Below are 15,585 nucleotides of genomic sequence, written 5' to 3' on the forward strand. Positions count from 1 at the left end.
GCCCAAGTGATGTGATGAGGCAGATATTTGTCTAATGAGTCTGGTCCTGCTGGAGGTTTCTACCTGTTAAAGGAAGTTTGTCCTTGCCACTGTAACCTCCTAAATGCTGCAAAGTGCTCTGCTCATGGTGGATTAAGATGAGATCAGACTGAGTCCTGTCTGTAAGATGGGACTGGATCTTATCCTGTCTTGATGTTGGGTCTTTATTCATAATTTAACTTAGAGTACAGTCTAGACCTGCTTGGTTTGTCTTCAGATAACATTAGTTGTGATTTGGCACTATATGAATAAAGATTGATTGATTGATGATGTAAAATTGGGATTATCTTTAGTGCTAACAGAAAGAAATAAACCTTCACACAGGTGTAGAGTTTGTGTTTGCCCAGCAGAGAAGGCTTTTACTCAAAGAAATACAATGTGTGTATGTGTTTTAAATAAATTTATAAAAAAAAGCATTTACCCACTGAAGCAGAACAAACACCTATCACTTGTTTTTTCCTCGCGTAACATAGAATACAGTCTGATTGGACTGTTTTAGTAGCCTGAACAGAATATTTAAAAGAATCAAGCAAAGAGACTTCTGCCAACTCCAACACAAAGTAACAAACACGGCCCATGATGGAAATCAGAGTACAAAACGGAGAACAGAAGAACAACTAAGAGGGTTAAGTGCAGCACTGGTCAGAATCATATAGCGTAGATTCAGTCTAAAGTTTCTTCAGTTCCATATTCAGATAATCTGCTCAAGTACATTGTCTCTAGATCCGTAACATGCAAGCTGGATGAAGCATATGGTCAAATACGCATGGGAATATACTTTATCTCATAGGATATTTGTAAAATATGAAAAATCTGTCCATGTTGATACAGTGATAAAGAAATTTCATTTTGCATGACTGAGCAGAAAACAGAACGTCCACTCCATAGATAGTGTTTTCTTTCAAAGGAACAAAGAGGAGACTACATTCATTTCACTTTAGTCCACATACAAAAACAACGGAAAAAGGATTCCCAAAAGATCGCGTTGTGATGTTTAAATGTTCTCAAAGACCCCACTTATAGCTTTTTAATTATTACTAGATAGTTTCTGTGTCGGGAAACACTGAAAAAAGATCACTTGTACAACGGAATACTGCATTTCTACTCACGACGGGGTTAGGTAGGTCGACACGGAGGCTAGCTGCCGAAGATGGGAATGTCCACAGACACACACTTCCCTTTGCAGAACACACTACTGCTGATTTACTTCTTCTACCCGACACAGTTTAAGCGCTTTAATGCTACCAGGATGAGGCTCCTTCTCGTCTTTGGGGAATTACAGGACCACTCACTCGTCTGATAAGTCTCTTTTTATCTGGGTTTTAGTTTTTTTCTTCCTGTGCTTCTTCTTGCCGTCTGGGTCTCAAACTTCACAGTCATCTTTTGATCGCCTCCGGTTTCAGTTTGGTCTCTAGTTTTTGCATCGAGTTTCGTGGTCTTAAATAAATGGAAGAGGATTTCAGGGGTTTGAACATTCTGGAGTCCTGCAGGTGTTTCTGTGTCTCTTCTCTGTTTGGCACCTTGGAGTTGATGATGACCAGGTGAGATGATGAAGGAGGAAGAAGAGGAGGAGGATGGGTGACAAAGTGAGGAAAGGGTGAGGCTCATTGAGTACAGGAGAGCAGGGGTCAGGCTACTTGTCTTCGATGTGTTCACTGACCCCTCCTTCTCCGGCTGTTTCCATTGTTCCGTTCTTCTTGGTGGTGTTGTTGTGGGTAGCGGCTGCTCCACCCTCCTCTCCTTCGTTTGTTTTCATCCTCTTCAACTCGGGCTGCTCCTGCAGTTCGCCGTTCTGCCTCTTGGTGGGGAGCGACGCCGAGGCCGAGGCGTGGGCTGCCAGGAGGTGAAGAGGGTTTGCAACTGCTGGGGGAGAGAAGAGGGGAGTTAATCAGGAGGTTAGAAATACTACATGTAGGATGAAGAATGCCACAATGAGGGCCTGTTTCCACTAACAGCATTTGTTTGTTCTTGCAGCTCCTGTTTCCAATACAAAACCAACGCAGTTCAGAGTTATGAGCTGTTTTAGCTCCTTCTCTCAGCTGAAGAAGTTCAGCTCTCGAAGCACTGCTCTGCACGCCAATGTCTCTTTATACTCAGACCAATCAAAATCAAGAAGGCGGGACTTCTAACATTAACTTTGTTAATAACAGTAGAAGAGGGGAAAATAATTGTTTCGACAAGATTCTTTCCTTGATTTGACACAGTGTTTGTAAAATGTACTAGAATAAAATCAGATCTTAAATTTAAAACAGACTTAAAGGTCACTACTGAATGAAGTCAAAGTGCCCCAAGACAGCACTACTGAGAAGTGCTCGGAAATGGACGTTGTTAATTCTACCAGTGCACAGGCCGTATAGAAACCACTCATAACAAACAGCCAATCAGTGTTTCTGTTTCTCTTTACTCCATGAATACCGCTTCTGTCTGGTCTAGGTTCTATCTGAGAAGCTAAGCGGTCTTAAGAACCCTGTTTTACGTTTGTTACTTTTACTGTATCTGTGAAAATGCCGAAGAGGATATTTTAGGGTCCAGATTAACTCTCCATATTGAGGCTGAAGCCTGGTTTATACTTCAGTGATGACTCTACGTTGTGGTGGCCCATAAGGTCCTGAGCACTGCATGCTTGTGTCTCGTCATGTCCTTGTAGCTCTGCAATACTCCGCCTAAACGCTTGTAGGCGGTGTAACTTCAGGTCTGATTTTATGGAGAGGAGCAGATCTGCACAAATATTCAGCTCTTGGTAAGAATCCTTGGGAACAATTAAAACTAGGGATGTAAGGATATATCAGCTAGGGGCTGCAGCTGAGTGACAGGTCTCCACGAGCGCTTTTTTCTCCGCCACCAGACTGATTCTAAAAAAAATTATATATATTTTTTAAATGACTAAACAATAATTGATCGTTAACATTTCCAAAGATCGATCAAGGAGATTACTTGAAATTTACATCCCTAATTCAAAGAGATTTACCTTATTTGTTTTAATATTCAATACTTTCATTTGGGAATTGTTCACTTTCCATTTCTTGATAATTGTTCTGAAATTTTTAACAAGGTATTTTTGCACGGTCATTTTTAGTTTTTTGTAAGGTACTGAAAAATAGTGTGCAGTGGTTGTACTTTAGTTACACCTTAAAAATGAAAAAGGATGACTTTGTTAACAAAGGAATAAGAGAAAAAAAAAAATGCAACTGTCCATATCTGAGAATTGAAATAGAATAATAGTTATTTAAATTTTGAGTTCAATCCAGTTTTCTTGAAAATCGTTAGAGAATCGTGAGTGAATCGTATCGTGAACCAAAAATCGGGATTCGAATCGAATCGTGGGTTTAGTGTATCATAACATCCCTAATTAAGACTGAAAGACTTTCTAACCAAGCTAAGCTATCATCAGCTAAAGTCCCTCCTGACATCTTCCCCACCACATGAAACATGGAGTGTTTGCTTAGCAATGTTGTGCAATGCATGGTTCAAGATTGTAAGACATCTTTACTTTACATAATAAAGAAATAATCAGGCTTAAAGTCAGATTTGATCCATGCACATGAGGACTGTCAGATACTAAAACAGGCTCTCTAAAGGAGTAAGCTCTGCCGACACAGAGCGCTGCTTTAGTATCTGTGAGTGTGTTTTTGAATGTGTGTGTGAATGTCTGAGAGTCACCTGTGCTCGCAGCAGTACTGATGGGGACCAGGTGGGTCCCGTTCTGTGTGATGGCCTTTATGGGGAGCTGGTGCTGTCCAAGTGGAGCTTGTTGCACGATGGTCACTGTGGTCAGAGGAGCGCCCTGAGAGCTCTGAATGATACGACTGACTCCACCTATAGACGAGGCTGTGATGGAGGGGACCGGCTCCACTTTGACTGCAAACACAGAAACCTTACATCACACATCAATTTCACATACAGTCACAGGATGAGTTTCGCCTCCTCCTCCTCCTCCTTGTTCATTAGACGAGGAGTGAAATGCTTTTAAATGACTGTTTTTTTTAATGGAGTTTGGTTTGACGTTTTCTAAACCTCAGGATGTGGGGAGAATCTCTGCTCTGATATCATTTTATCAAACAGTGAAATGAAGGAGCATATGAAAATGCTTTGAAATATTTGCATTCAATTTGTGCTCATATGAAAATAATGATTTCTTGGTCTGATGACATATTTAGACTTTGAGGTCTGCACAGTGTCACCTTCTCACCTTTGACCTCTTTGTGATCTCCTCCTCCGTTCTCCTGAGGTTCGGGGCTCACTGTAGCAGCAGTCTGTCCAGCAACAGATGCCATGGTGACAGCGGGGATCTGGTGGACAACATGCACGGTCTGCATGACGGGGGCGGAGTTAGACGATGTAACAATGGCCGGCGTGGCCATGGTGTAGGTCACAGGCTTCATGGTCGTTTGAGGCACCTGGCGCTGCACGGCGATCAGGACCGGCTGGTTGTTGAGGGGGGAGCCTGACAGAGGGGGTGGGGCTTCATGTTACTGATGATCACTATGATGTAGTGCAAAGCAAGAGGAAGAGTGTTACAGGATGTCGATGCTTACCGGGGGAGTTCTGTGCAAAGCGCGCCTCTTGAATGACGGCGAGTTTGGGCTGGACTGTAGCGGTCTGGGTGGGGGCTGGGGGCGGGGTGGGTTCTGGCTCCATGGGGACTGGGGAGCCCTCCCTGGACAGGCTGTCTGGGGTCTGGACTCCACTGGAGTGGGCAGACAGCACCCCTGTGTGGCTGGGAGAGGCTGGAGCACTCCTGAGGGAGATATAACGTTCATTATTGACTTCCATAAAGCAAACGCTGCTCTCATACTGACAGGTCAACATCTGTTTATGAACTATGTCAGGTGATTAATCATTAACTTGATTGATTACAGGCTCTTTGATTTGTTAACCATTAATCAAATACATATATTGAACATTTCTGAGCAGCATCACATGACCAGTAAACTTATTCAGGCTTTGTTTACCCGTTTTTCTGGTTGGTTATATTTATCTTCTTTATTTGTGTTGCACCTCATTCTTCACCTGATTTAAGTGTTTATTCATTAAGAACAGTTAGACACATGAAAGACTGAAACATTTTTGTTAATGACAGAGGATAAAGAAATTATCAAAGAGAGCGTGGTACCAGAAGGCATCGCCAAGGAGAGGTCGAAATTAAGCACATCTCTGTGTGTATGCACGTGTGTGTGTAGACCCTCCTCGTGGATACAGGAGGGGTGAAGAGCGAGAGCACATTACAAAGTTGGAAATCGTTGCAAAAGACAATTTTCTCTCGTTTCTAAATCATAAACATGTAAATCCAGGTAAAGTTGGGCTTTGTTTTTCTGTCCTGTTTTTAAAGCTTCTAGGAAAGACTGCATGCTTTGTGACATTTAAGGTGAGGAGATTATATACAACACTATGCAATTAATCTTCTTTTTTTTTTTTTAACCTGTGTTTTTTTCTATGATTAATGATCCAATTTAATGCGTTATATTAACAGCCAAACTTTTAACCTCCTACACCGGGCAAAAGAAACAGTCTTCCAGTCCTCCATCGCTACTTTTGCTCATTGAAATGTCATTTCAAATGCTTCATATTCCCTTAAATCTCTACAACCTCAGCTTTAAGTTTAAGCTAATGAAACTGGGCAACAGTGTCAGATTTGGCTTAAAAAAACACAAAAGTTATAATCCAAAACTCTACAGAAGTCTATTTAACTCTTTGGGATTTTTCAGTGTAAAGAGGGTGCATACTTTCATCTGAAATAGAAACACTTTCTACTTTGTTGTTTTCGCTTTTCGTGATTTGTCATGTCTTGGAGCATCTTAAAATATATTTGTCCCTCTAATATGTGTAGAAACCAAGCGTGACGGATACGGCCCTGGTGGTGAGGCTTTCAGCAGTGTGACTGCCCCCTGGTGGCTGGCTGCAGTATAGGTCAAAAAATCCGTCTCCCCCATTCATTTGAATGGGGGAGCAGTCAAACTTTAAAAAATAAATACACGTCGTACGAATGTTTCTCACATCCGTATGCTGTGGTGATGTGTAGTTAGTATTTGACTGTTTTGTGTCCAAGGCCTCTTTTTTCTGAAAGTTTCTTTTTCGTTAGTTATTAGAGTTTAAAAACGAGGTTTTACTTCCGGGTTTCCTTTGACTCACAGCCGCCGTAGAACGAAACTTCAAAGGGCACACAGCGTCTTGTGACGTTACGCTGTAGGGCGGAGCTTATTACAAAGGCTTCACAGGCTCTGGCTGCACAATGGCTGCGCCCAGGAGAGGGATTTTTTGGCTTCAGAACTGTACAACGGGAAGAGGCGGAGCAACGCTGTCCATTTTTATTTACAGTCTATGGTAGAAACTAAAAGTTAAGAAAAGTATCCTCTACTGATGATGCTTTTGAGCATGTGGATACATTTAACAGGACTTTGTAACCAACAACCTCCCGTGATAATTTTGGGGTCAAGTAGTAATTGAATCAAACCATCAACATAAGAAGTCTGAGCGTTCTGCTACATACAGTGAAGCTTCAAGCTGTCATGGTTTAATCAGTTTAAACAAGAAATGATCTGAAGTGTTTTGGTAAAGTGACGCTCCTCTTCAGGTGGGAATGTTGTTTACCTGGAGGAGAGCGGTCCCATAGGAGTCCTGAAGCAGGGCACTCCTCTGGGCCGGCGCTTCCTGAAGGCTTGTTCGATTAGCTTGCCCTCAGACGCCGGGTCGATCCTCCAGAACGATCCTTTCCCCGGCTCCTCCTGAGAGCGCGCCACTTTGATGAAGTACCGGTTCAGGGAGAGGTTGTGACGGATCGAGTTCTGAAACACAAAACAAACACAACAGAGTTAATCGAAGATGTTTTACTCTTTTAAATAATAATATCTGCAGCATTTGTGGCATGAGGTGACAGAGAACTCACAGGCAAGATTTTCAATGGTGGATGGAGCAGTGAGGTCTAACTACACTGAAGCAATATTCAAAGAGAGGATAAGTTCATGAAAGCTAAAAACTGAACCTTAGAAATGACTTTATAGTGACCACTTCAAATCAAACTACATTCACCTAAAGAAGCCACTGACGGCTTCTACTGGATGCAACAAAACAAGCTTCTTTTCCTTGTTTTGATTTGGATGCCGCGATCCTTTCACCTACAAGGTCTATGATGTTCATAACATCACCAGCTGTGATTTAATCCATGCAAAACACTTCTACACATCCAGAACACAATAAAACCCTCAAGTATTTAAAGTAAATCTAAGCCCACAACCACCAACAAATGATCTGTTTCAAGTTACACCTGCTTGCAGACACCTGGAGACTAAACTGAGGCTCCCCCTGGTGTTCAGAGCCAGGATTACAGTCTCACAAAGTGTGTGGTATCATAGAGAGGATGCCGGCTGTGACAGACAAGTGTGTAGGTCGCCTTGTGTAGAGTTTGTGTTTCTGATTTGCCTGCTTAAGAAAACATACATTCACTCGCACAAAGGTGAACACTTTGCTTATATTCTAGAAAACAGAGGCAGGGTGAAACTTAGATATTTGCACAGCTTCCTCCCTGAGTGTTAAATAAGAGAGTTTGTGATGAGCCGAGTGTCTGAGAGGACAGTTTCATTACACGGCTCTACAAAACATGCGTTAGACGGATTGCTGTTGATTATCAAACCAGAGTTTTAAACTTTGATGTGATACTTGAACAAAAATTTAACTATTACAACATCTGTTTTGATATCAATCCAGCAATCTATCTTGTGTACTTCAAATAAGGTAACCAAACATCAAGCTATGATCAACCTGTTCAAAGTGCAGGCACACAAGGAGTCATTGCACAATAACGGTTTTCTTCAGAAGTCACATACAGACTGAGACTGGTATCATATATTCCCTTTGAATCATCACGTTATCAGCTGAGGTGTGTGTGTGTGTGTGTGTGTGTGTGTGTGTGTGTGTGTGTGTGCGTGCGTGCGTGCGTGCGTGCGTGCGTGCGTGCGTGCGTGCGTGCGTGCGTGTGTGTGTGTGGAGGATACCTGTGGGGAATTTTTGAACAAACATTAAGTTGGAGAATCACAGAGAACATAATATATAACCCAACGTGAGTTAATTAGGGTGATGCATTTCTTGAAATACTATAATCAGTCAATAATACAGACCTGTAGAGGTGTTTTTTCAGAGCGGAGCATGCTTTTTAAACGCCATTAATCACAGTCGGTCATGTTTTTTTGATCGTGGGAGGGACAAAATCATGATCAGAATTAAAATGTGATTAATTGCGCATCTCTGATGAATGTGAAATTAACAGAGGTTGGTATCCAAAAGTAAAAAACATGATCACAGATGCAGTTTGAGCAAAGGAAGCAAATCCTTATAAAGGAAACACCAGGACACACCAACAGTCTTTATTTATGATGAGGCTTAAAATTGTGTTGTCGTTATGAATACTGATTTATCGTTTTAACAACAACTGCCTCACAATTTACATCTTTGTTTTTTCAACATGCAGTAAAACATGACTGAGCTATGTCTCATTATCTCACCACACACTCTGAATGTAGAAACAAAGGTATGAAATGTTGAGTCCTCTCACCTGCCAGCCTTTATCAGCTGTTCTGTAGTAGGGGTAGTTCTTGGTGATGTGGGTGTATATTCCGTTCAGAGTCAGCTGTTTGTCAGGGGCCATGGTAATCGCTTGGACTATTAGTTGTGCGTACGAATACGGAGGTTTGGAGTCATCCTGTGGGGATCAAAAAGAAAGTTTAATTCATGAAGGAGGAAAAATGTTCAGTTAATGAAATACAGAGGAGGATGAAGTCATGTTTTTACTCTCTGGTTTGTTTAAAGACATGAACACACACACTCGCACTCGCACGCACTCGCACACACACACACGCACACGCACGCGCACACACACAAGGTTCAGACAGCCTCTGTGCTCCAAAGTCTACGCAATTGTGAGAGTTGGGTAATTTTTAGACTTCAATGAGTAACCAGGGACGTTCAGAGAGCTCAGACGATGACAGGACCGGACTGGATTTCTTTGAACGTCCTCTTTAAATCCAGACTGTATTATTACTCCTCCTCATCGTTTGCAGTGCCTCGCTCATTCTCACCTTTGGGCTGTCTTCACCTGAGGCTTCTTTGTCGTTTTCTGATTGGGAGTTGTCTCCAATCAGGTCAGAGGCGAGAACCCGGCCTGTTCGGTAACTGGAAAGTCCCGCCCCCCGGGGACTTGATGGACAGGAGTTTGCCGCACTGAAACATTGAGAAAGCATCTTTGCTTCTGAATCCAAGAACAGAAAACATTTCAAATACAACATACAACAAAATAGTGCTGATAGGTACAAGACGTTTTCTTATTCCTCTGTAGATCACTTCAGTCAGCAGCCAGGAGACAGGCTGTAACCCTCGGTTGGGAAGATGTCCAATCAGAGTGCATCAACTAAAAGAGCTAATCTATGCTGCTGAAAGGTTAAGTTGTTAAGTGTCTCACCAAACAACAGACAGGATTGAAGAGGCATTATCATTCAAGAGTAAAATTATACTTAACCAAAAACAGACACTGTTGAGGTCACAGCCACCAAACTCCACTCACAAAAATGATCATTTTAATCTGCAGGATCTAGAGTTACTCATCTAATTCTCCTGCAAACATTTAGTTCATTAAGAGACGTTGGTGTTTGAGTTGCTAAATTTTGATCTACCACAAAATGTCTAAATCAGAAACTGGAATAAACAAACCAGCTGATTTTGAGCCAGCGGTAGAGCAGCAGCGTCTGTCTTCTGTGGAGTAAAATGAGTGTTTTTCTCAGTGGAGTTTGGTGGGTTTGAAGAGAACGCCTTAACATCTGTTTCTGATGGAAACAAAACATTGTACTCTTAAATAAAAAGGTTTATCTCTGAACACAGAATAATCTGAGCCTGTCAGTGACAAAAAGAAGAAATCTCAGTTGACGTATTTTGAATTTTCCCCGAAGATGTTGAAATGCAGCCACAGGCACCACATGCGAAGAGGCTACAGTCCTCATCGCAGAGGTCACAGGACTGAGCCTGGTCCTCATATGATATGGTGCATATGAGCCCACTATAATCTTAAAAAGAGGAGCAATGTTGCAGTCTGTCTCATGACGGCCAGCTGAAGCAATCCACTTGAGAAATTCCATCCGTTTGCAGCGATCAGTCGTTGACACCCAAAATGTGTAAAAATCAGACCCATGTTTCAAAAGCTGGAACCACTGCCGTGATGTGTTCTGATTATTGCTCAATTCTCAAGTGTCCTCTTACCTGATGGTGCCGGTGGGTGAAGGCAGTGGGCTCATGAGGTGGGCGATGTTGTCAGGAATGTTGATGGTCAGGGGGGAAATTTGGGGCTGGACGGGCTTGACCGGTGATTCCGGCACGTTCCTTTGCTCCTTCTTGTCATTGGACAGGGCTGTGAACGTGATTTTAATACTTGTGCTGGGGAACCGGAAACAACACCTGTGTGCCAAAGAACAAACAAAAACAGTATGGTTACATTCACATTAGAACATGACTTTATTATCACGTCTAAGTACAGACAGACAGAAGAGCCTCCTGCCCAGCAACAGTCAGCCAAAGGGGACCTAACTGAAGCCAGGAGAGGAGCACTGAGACTCAAACTCACACAGTTTAAATATGGAAGTCCTCCATGACCATTACGTAACACTTCATGTCTACCATGTCTACTTTAGTATTAATGGGGTATATTTGGACCAGTTGCTGACAGTTTTGAATTAATCACTTCACTAGCTGTGGGACAATATTGACACACTCGACTAACGCAGACTGTAGGTACAAAGTGAGTTTGGATACAACAACAACAACTCAACGTGAGATGTAAGCATTTAACTAAAAGCAGAAAAGACTGGCAAATAAGCTGAGCAGTGTAAACATTCCTACAGGTAACATGAGGCCAAGCTGGCACAGAGCCAGGCTGAATTAACCACAGCACTGACCTAAGCTTCACAGTGGCAGCTGATACACGATGCAACACAGAAATGTATTGTATGTCCCAATAATTTATCACTACTCTCTCCTTGTATATTAACAAACTGTCTCTGTTACATCAGATCACAAACTATGTGAGATCAAGTTTACTCACTAGTCTGTGCTACTTGTATATAGAAAGAGTTGAGTCTAAAATGCAAAATGAAGGTGTTTTTTTTAATCTGAGAAGAACTCGCACCAAACTCTGTCATATTTAGTCAATTTTAAGTTTCTTATTATGCTACCAGTTAAAACAAACTTTGAACACACATTTTGAACTGCTTTTGATTGTTGTAGGCACTGTAAAATTTGGCATCAAGAAAGGTATAAATAATTAAAACATATTTTTTAATTTTACACAAAAAGGCTGCTTACATTTGATGCACTTTAATGATGTATAATAGAAAACAGTGCTCTACTTCTTGGCTTAAAAACACCTGCCTTAGGTGTCACTCCTGTCTGATGGTGTACCGTTTGTATGCCGAATGATCCAGATGCCTGACATGATTCACATCAAGTGAGTTTTGAAGCTGGGTGTGATTCTGTTTTGGCAATAAGCACCTGCATGACTGAACTCTCATATTTGTATATGGAGGTTTCGTATGACGTTATCACCATACAACTGAGCAGCATGTCTCAGACCTGCTGCTGCTTTGACACAACACGTGCTACATGGCTGCGGGACAACAAAACAATAACAACACATGAACATATAAACACGCTGATTGTACAGGGGGAAATAAAACTTACATTCGGGGAAGCTGGAGAGGTGGAGCCCCTCTTCTCTGGAACACCCCATCAACAAACACCCCGTTTTTTCCCAGGCACCGGAGGTAGAAGTCCCCCGTGCCGGTGCCATCCTCGCCGGCCGTGAAGATCTCGAGGTGCCGCCGGGAGATGAAGCTGGAGTGTCCCATGCTCACGTCCACAGACCCCTGCGAGGAGTTCCGACCGATAGTCACCGACCTTTTCTTCATCAGGTACTCGAATTCTCGGCCCTCCAGCCGGGCTACAGCCGACCCCGACATCCCGCTTACCACCGCCATCTTCAGATATTGTTGGAGATTTAGAGATGTGATTTAAGCGGAAACCTGATGGCGGTTTGGGGAACTGAAGAGGGGATAATTTTTTGTTTTGAGAAAAAGGGGGATCCAATTTTACACCGTGGAGAATTTAGCTAGGAACGTGCCAGACCGGGGACACAGCGGCTCCGACCCACCGCCGCGAAGAAGAGGAAAAAAGAGGGGCTGCGACCAATCAGAGGCGGCCAAACGGGCGGAAGTACTCAGACGAACAGACGTATCAACCAATAGGAAGCCAGCCTGGGCAGGCAGATGTTTGGTGTTTACCAATGACAACAATAATAAAATAGCCGTAGAAAATAAAGCTCGGTTGCACTGCAGGCTGACACGCAGATGGACGGAGAAACGTAAAACCTGGTGCAGTGCATTTAAGGAGCGGATTTAAGGAGGGTTAACAAGTCTCCACATGATGCTCTAGCTCAGATATAAATTAGAAATATATATAATATTTAAAATGTTATGGGGAATTTTTTTCACATAAATAAATATTGAAATGTTTTATTTTTTCTTCATGTAATCGTTTTTAAATGGGCACTGAAGCTTAATATTGATTTTATAAAATAAAATATATTCCAGTGGCTTATTCCATTACTTATTTGTATATTTCTGCATTTATTAATGTGTCATTTTTAAAATTATATAAGTATACATTCTACTCACACCATAATTAAATAACTAATATTTAAAGTTATTTTTTTATTTAAAAAATCTTGTTTAAATTTTTGAATGGATTTGTAGTCAGTTTTTTTTATCTTTCTTTCCACATGCTTTGCTCAGTCTTACAGGGAAAGTAGCTAATTCAAAGGCTTCAGGCTGGTCTAAGTTACCTAAGACCAAGCAGCAACCTCCGGTCTAAGAATATCAGTTCAATGCGGAAGTGTTAAAAACTGCAGTTCATTGAGGATCCGCTTGAGGCTGGCTTCGGAAGTACCGGAAACCACATACACACAATTTCAAAAAAAGCCGATCTTTGCAGCAGAAATAAATATGTTTACAGCCTGGTACAAAAGACGATTGTAGTCTGGATAGCTCATTTCTCGATCAGCACACACTGTACGAGGAGTAAATTTTTTTCTAACGCAGCAAAATCGAAGATATTTAGATTACAAGTCCTCCAATGAGAGGCACAGCTGACTTGATTGACAGGCAGGAACACTGTAGCTGATGGCTAAGAGGTTAAAAGCCCGCCTCTCTACGTCACAATCACTCGACAGCAGCAATATGGCTGCCACCGACGATTGGCCTCAAAACAGCGCTTCAGAAACAGATTGGTGACGTCACGGATACTACGTCCATATTTTCTACAGCCTTTGCCTAAGACTTGTCCTGACTTTGTTTATCTAATAATTAAATAACTAATTTTTATTTTACCAAAAATGGAGACAAATGTTGTGCATGAAATAAAAATGTAGCAAGAAGAGATCTAGGACTAGAGATTTGAAGTTATACATAAGCAAGTTATTGAAATAGGAACATAATTATTACTTCATAATTTTTCATATATTGTTCCCACATCTTTAAAAAAATATTTTTAGTCTTTTGCAAGGTTATTATTTTTCTGGACTGTGCATTTGTCCAATCAACAACAATCATGTCACAGCAGATACCTACCTTTTCAGTTAGAAGTTAATGTGGTGTTTTCTGAATTGATGTTTTGTTTTGCACTTCAGTATACACAACCCTAACTTGTAACTTAATTTGATTGCACAACAAATGGAACATTATACATATATAGCAGACGCAGAGCAGCATACATTTTGTTTAAAGATGTGTCTATTTGCTTGAGTGTCCAATGTTGTCTTCCCTGGAAACCCAAAGGTAACTATGATATAATACAATACGATAGATAGATAATAACAATAATATCACAATACAGTGATTATGTGACACAAAATTCCCCCGACAGGTAAAGTGCAGGATCACTGTCATTTACGCCAACGCGAGGAGCCATGAAGTAGATGCTGTGAATTGAATTTGAGTGGGGATCTGTTTAGAGTGCAGTAGTATTTTTCAATTCTGAAAATTGTATTGCATGAGTCAGGATGCTATATTTAACAGCACTAACATTTTGTCAAAGTGCCCTCGCCGTGTTCACCAGCTTGCTAATGCTGCTCTTTCCCCAAATAACCCTTCTTCCATGATTTCAACTGTTTCAGGAAGTTCTTCCCATATTTGAACAAATAATCTGTTTCTGCTCCATGGTTTGTTTTTCTTCTTAAAACTGTGACTGAAAGTATCAGACCTTTGCTTGGTAAAAGTCTTTAAGTGTCTGGTAAGAATAAATTGCCTTGCTATCACCTGACAAAAGGTATGTGGGTCATGTGATATGGAGCTTTGTGAATGCACTAACTTCGCTTGCTGATAAGAACCATGAAATGTGATTATAAGATTTAAAAAAGGCTATCATTATACTCTTATCGCAGAGCCTCCCCAGATTTTATCAGAATTTTATTTTATTTTAATCGTCTCAAGAAATATATCTTAAAAGGATTTTATTCCTTTAGAGTTTTTTTAGTGGTATTTTATGTCTTTTATTTCTTTATCTTGACTTGTGTGTTTTTATTAACTGTCTGTTTTATTTTGCTGCCCATGTGAAGCACTATGTAACTCGGTTTTGAAAAGTGCTCTGCAAATATATTATTATTATTATTATTATTATTATTATTACATTTCAGGGTTAATCCTGTTTTGTCAATATATGTAATCTACTGATGTAGCTGTAGCATAGCGTCTCTTGATTTAGTGTTTTGCCAGAATCCAGCTCCGTGCAGAAAGATCCGGTCCGTGTCTTCTGTCCATCTGCTCGGTTTACTTTCTGTAGTACAGCGGCCACCACGCTGTGAGCACAGTGTGTGTTTGTGTGTTTGTATGGAGGTCGTGCTGAATAATGGAGGTGAAAACACTCACAGAAACAGACTGTAATATTCTCTGTGTCCAAGTTCCATGAGCTGCTGGCGCTCTGCCGTCAGAGCATGCGCGATTATTATCACACTGCATCAATATTCAAGAAACGTGCTGCACTCAGGAAGCCATGCGCCATGTCCCACGTGTTCCCACACCATGACGTAATCATATCTGGCCGGGCTACATTCAAAACAAACACAGAGCACTCAGGATTATAATCCATGTTAGGATCTATTCTTTTCAAATTAAGGAAGCTACAGGCTTTTATCTGACACATTTGTTTTTGGATTGATAATTTTGATATATTCACCATAAATTATATTTAACATTAATTTATTTTAAATTTCACGTATTCTTAAGTAATATCAAGACAACTTGTGCTTACAAGGTAATACAAAATAAGGTTTGACACCCTCTCCGAACCAAAAACAATGTCACCATCATGCAAACAATAACTTATAAACTATACTCCCTTACCTGCTTTATCAACCCATTTTTTGTCCCTCAGCAGTTAATTTGAAAAAAGAAAATGTTTAAGCAAAGCAGAAGAAAAAACAGAGAAACTATCCGATTTTTAGTCACATCATTATAAACATGA

General features: G+C 41.1%; 1 protein-coding gene across 3 annotated transcripts; it reads right to left on the minus strand.

Annotated features, from left to right (window-relative positions):
- Positions 1-366: 366 nt before the first annotated feature.
- On the minus strand, positions 367-15,116 carry foxk2 (forkhead box K2). 3 transcript variants are annotated; one of them, XM_034707797.1, is made up of 10 exons: positions 14,991-15,116; positions 11,752-12,047; positions 10,279-10,473; positions 9,108-9,249; positions 8,585-8,731; positions 6,628-6,821; positions 4,575-4,777; positions 4,229-4,483; positions 3,700-3,897; positions 367-1,899 (listed from the first exon to the last, which is right to left on the minus strand). In XM_034707797.1, exons 1-10 carry the CDS (start codon positions 15,078-15,080, stop codon positions 1,673-1,675), a joined length of 1,947 nt encoding a protein of 648 aa, XP_034563688.1. In that variant the 5' UTR covers positions 15,081-15,116; the 3' UTR covers positions 367-1,672. The 3 variants fall into 3 exon arrangements, with proteins under 3 accessions (XP_034563688.1, XP_034563687.1, XP_034563689.1); XM_034707796.1 differs by having other exon boundaries at positions 367-1,902; positions 14,991-15,115; XM_034707798.1 differs by lacking the exon at positions 14,991-15,116 and having other exon boundaries at positions 367-1,902; positions 11,752-12,246.
- Between the last annotated feature and the right edge of the window lie 469 nt (positions 15,117-15,585).

Source organism: Notolabrus celidotus, chromosome 18 (assembly GCF_009762535.1).
Source record: "Notolabrus celidotus isolate fNotCel1 chromosome 18, fNotCel1.pri, whole genome shotgun sequence".
In the NCBI taxonomy this organism is placed as follows: Eukaryota; Metazoa; Chordata; class Actinopteri; order Labriformes; family Labridae; genus Notolabrus; species Notolabrus celidotus.

What these genes read in the sequence shown, in the direction of transcription:
- foxk2 (XM_034707796.1), bottom strand. Translation starts at nt 15,080, where the DNA reads ATGCAGTGTGATAATAATCGCGCATGCTCTGACGGCAGAGCGCCAGCA. An exon ending in CCTCTCCAGCTTCCCCGAAT is followed by an intron (nt 10,474 to 11,751) that starts GTAAGTTTTATT and finishes TTTGGCACACAG; the next exon opens with GTGTTGTTTCCGGTTCCCCA. An exon ending in ATGGGACCGCTCTCCTCCAG is followed by an intron (nt 4,778 to 6,627) that starts GTAAACAACATT and finishes TATCTCCCTCAG; the next exon opens with GAGTGCTCCAGCCTCTCCCA.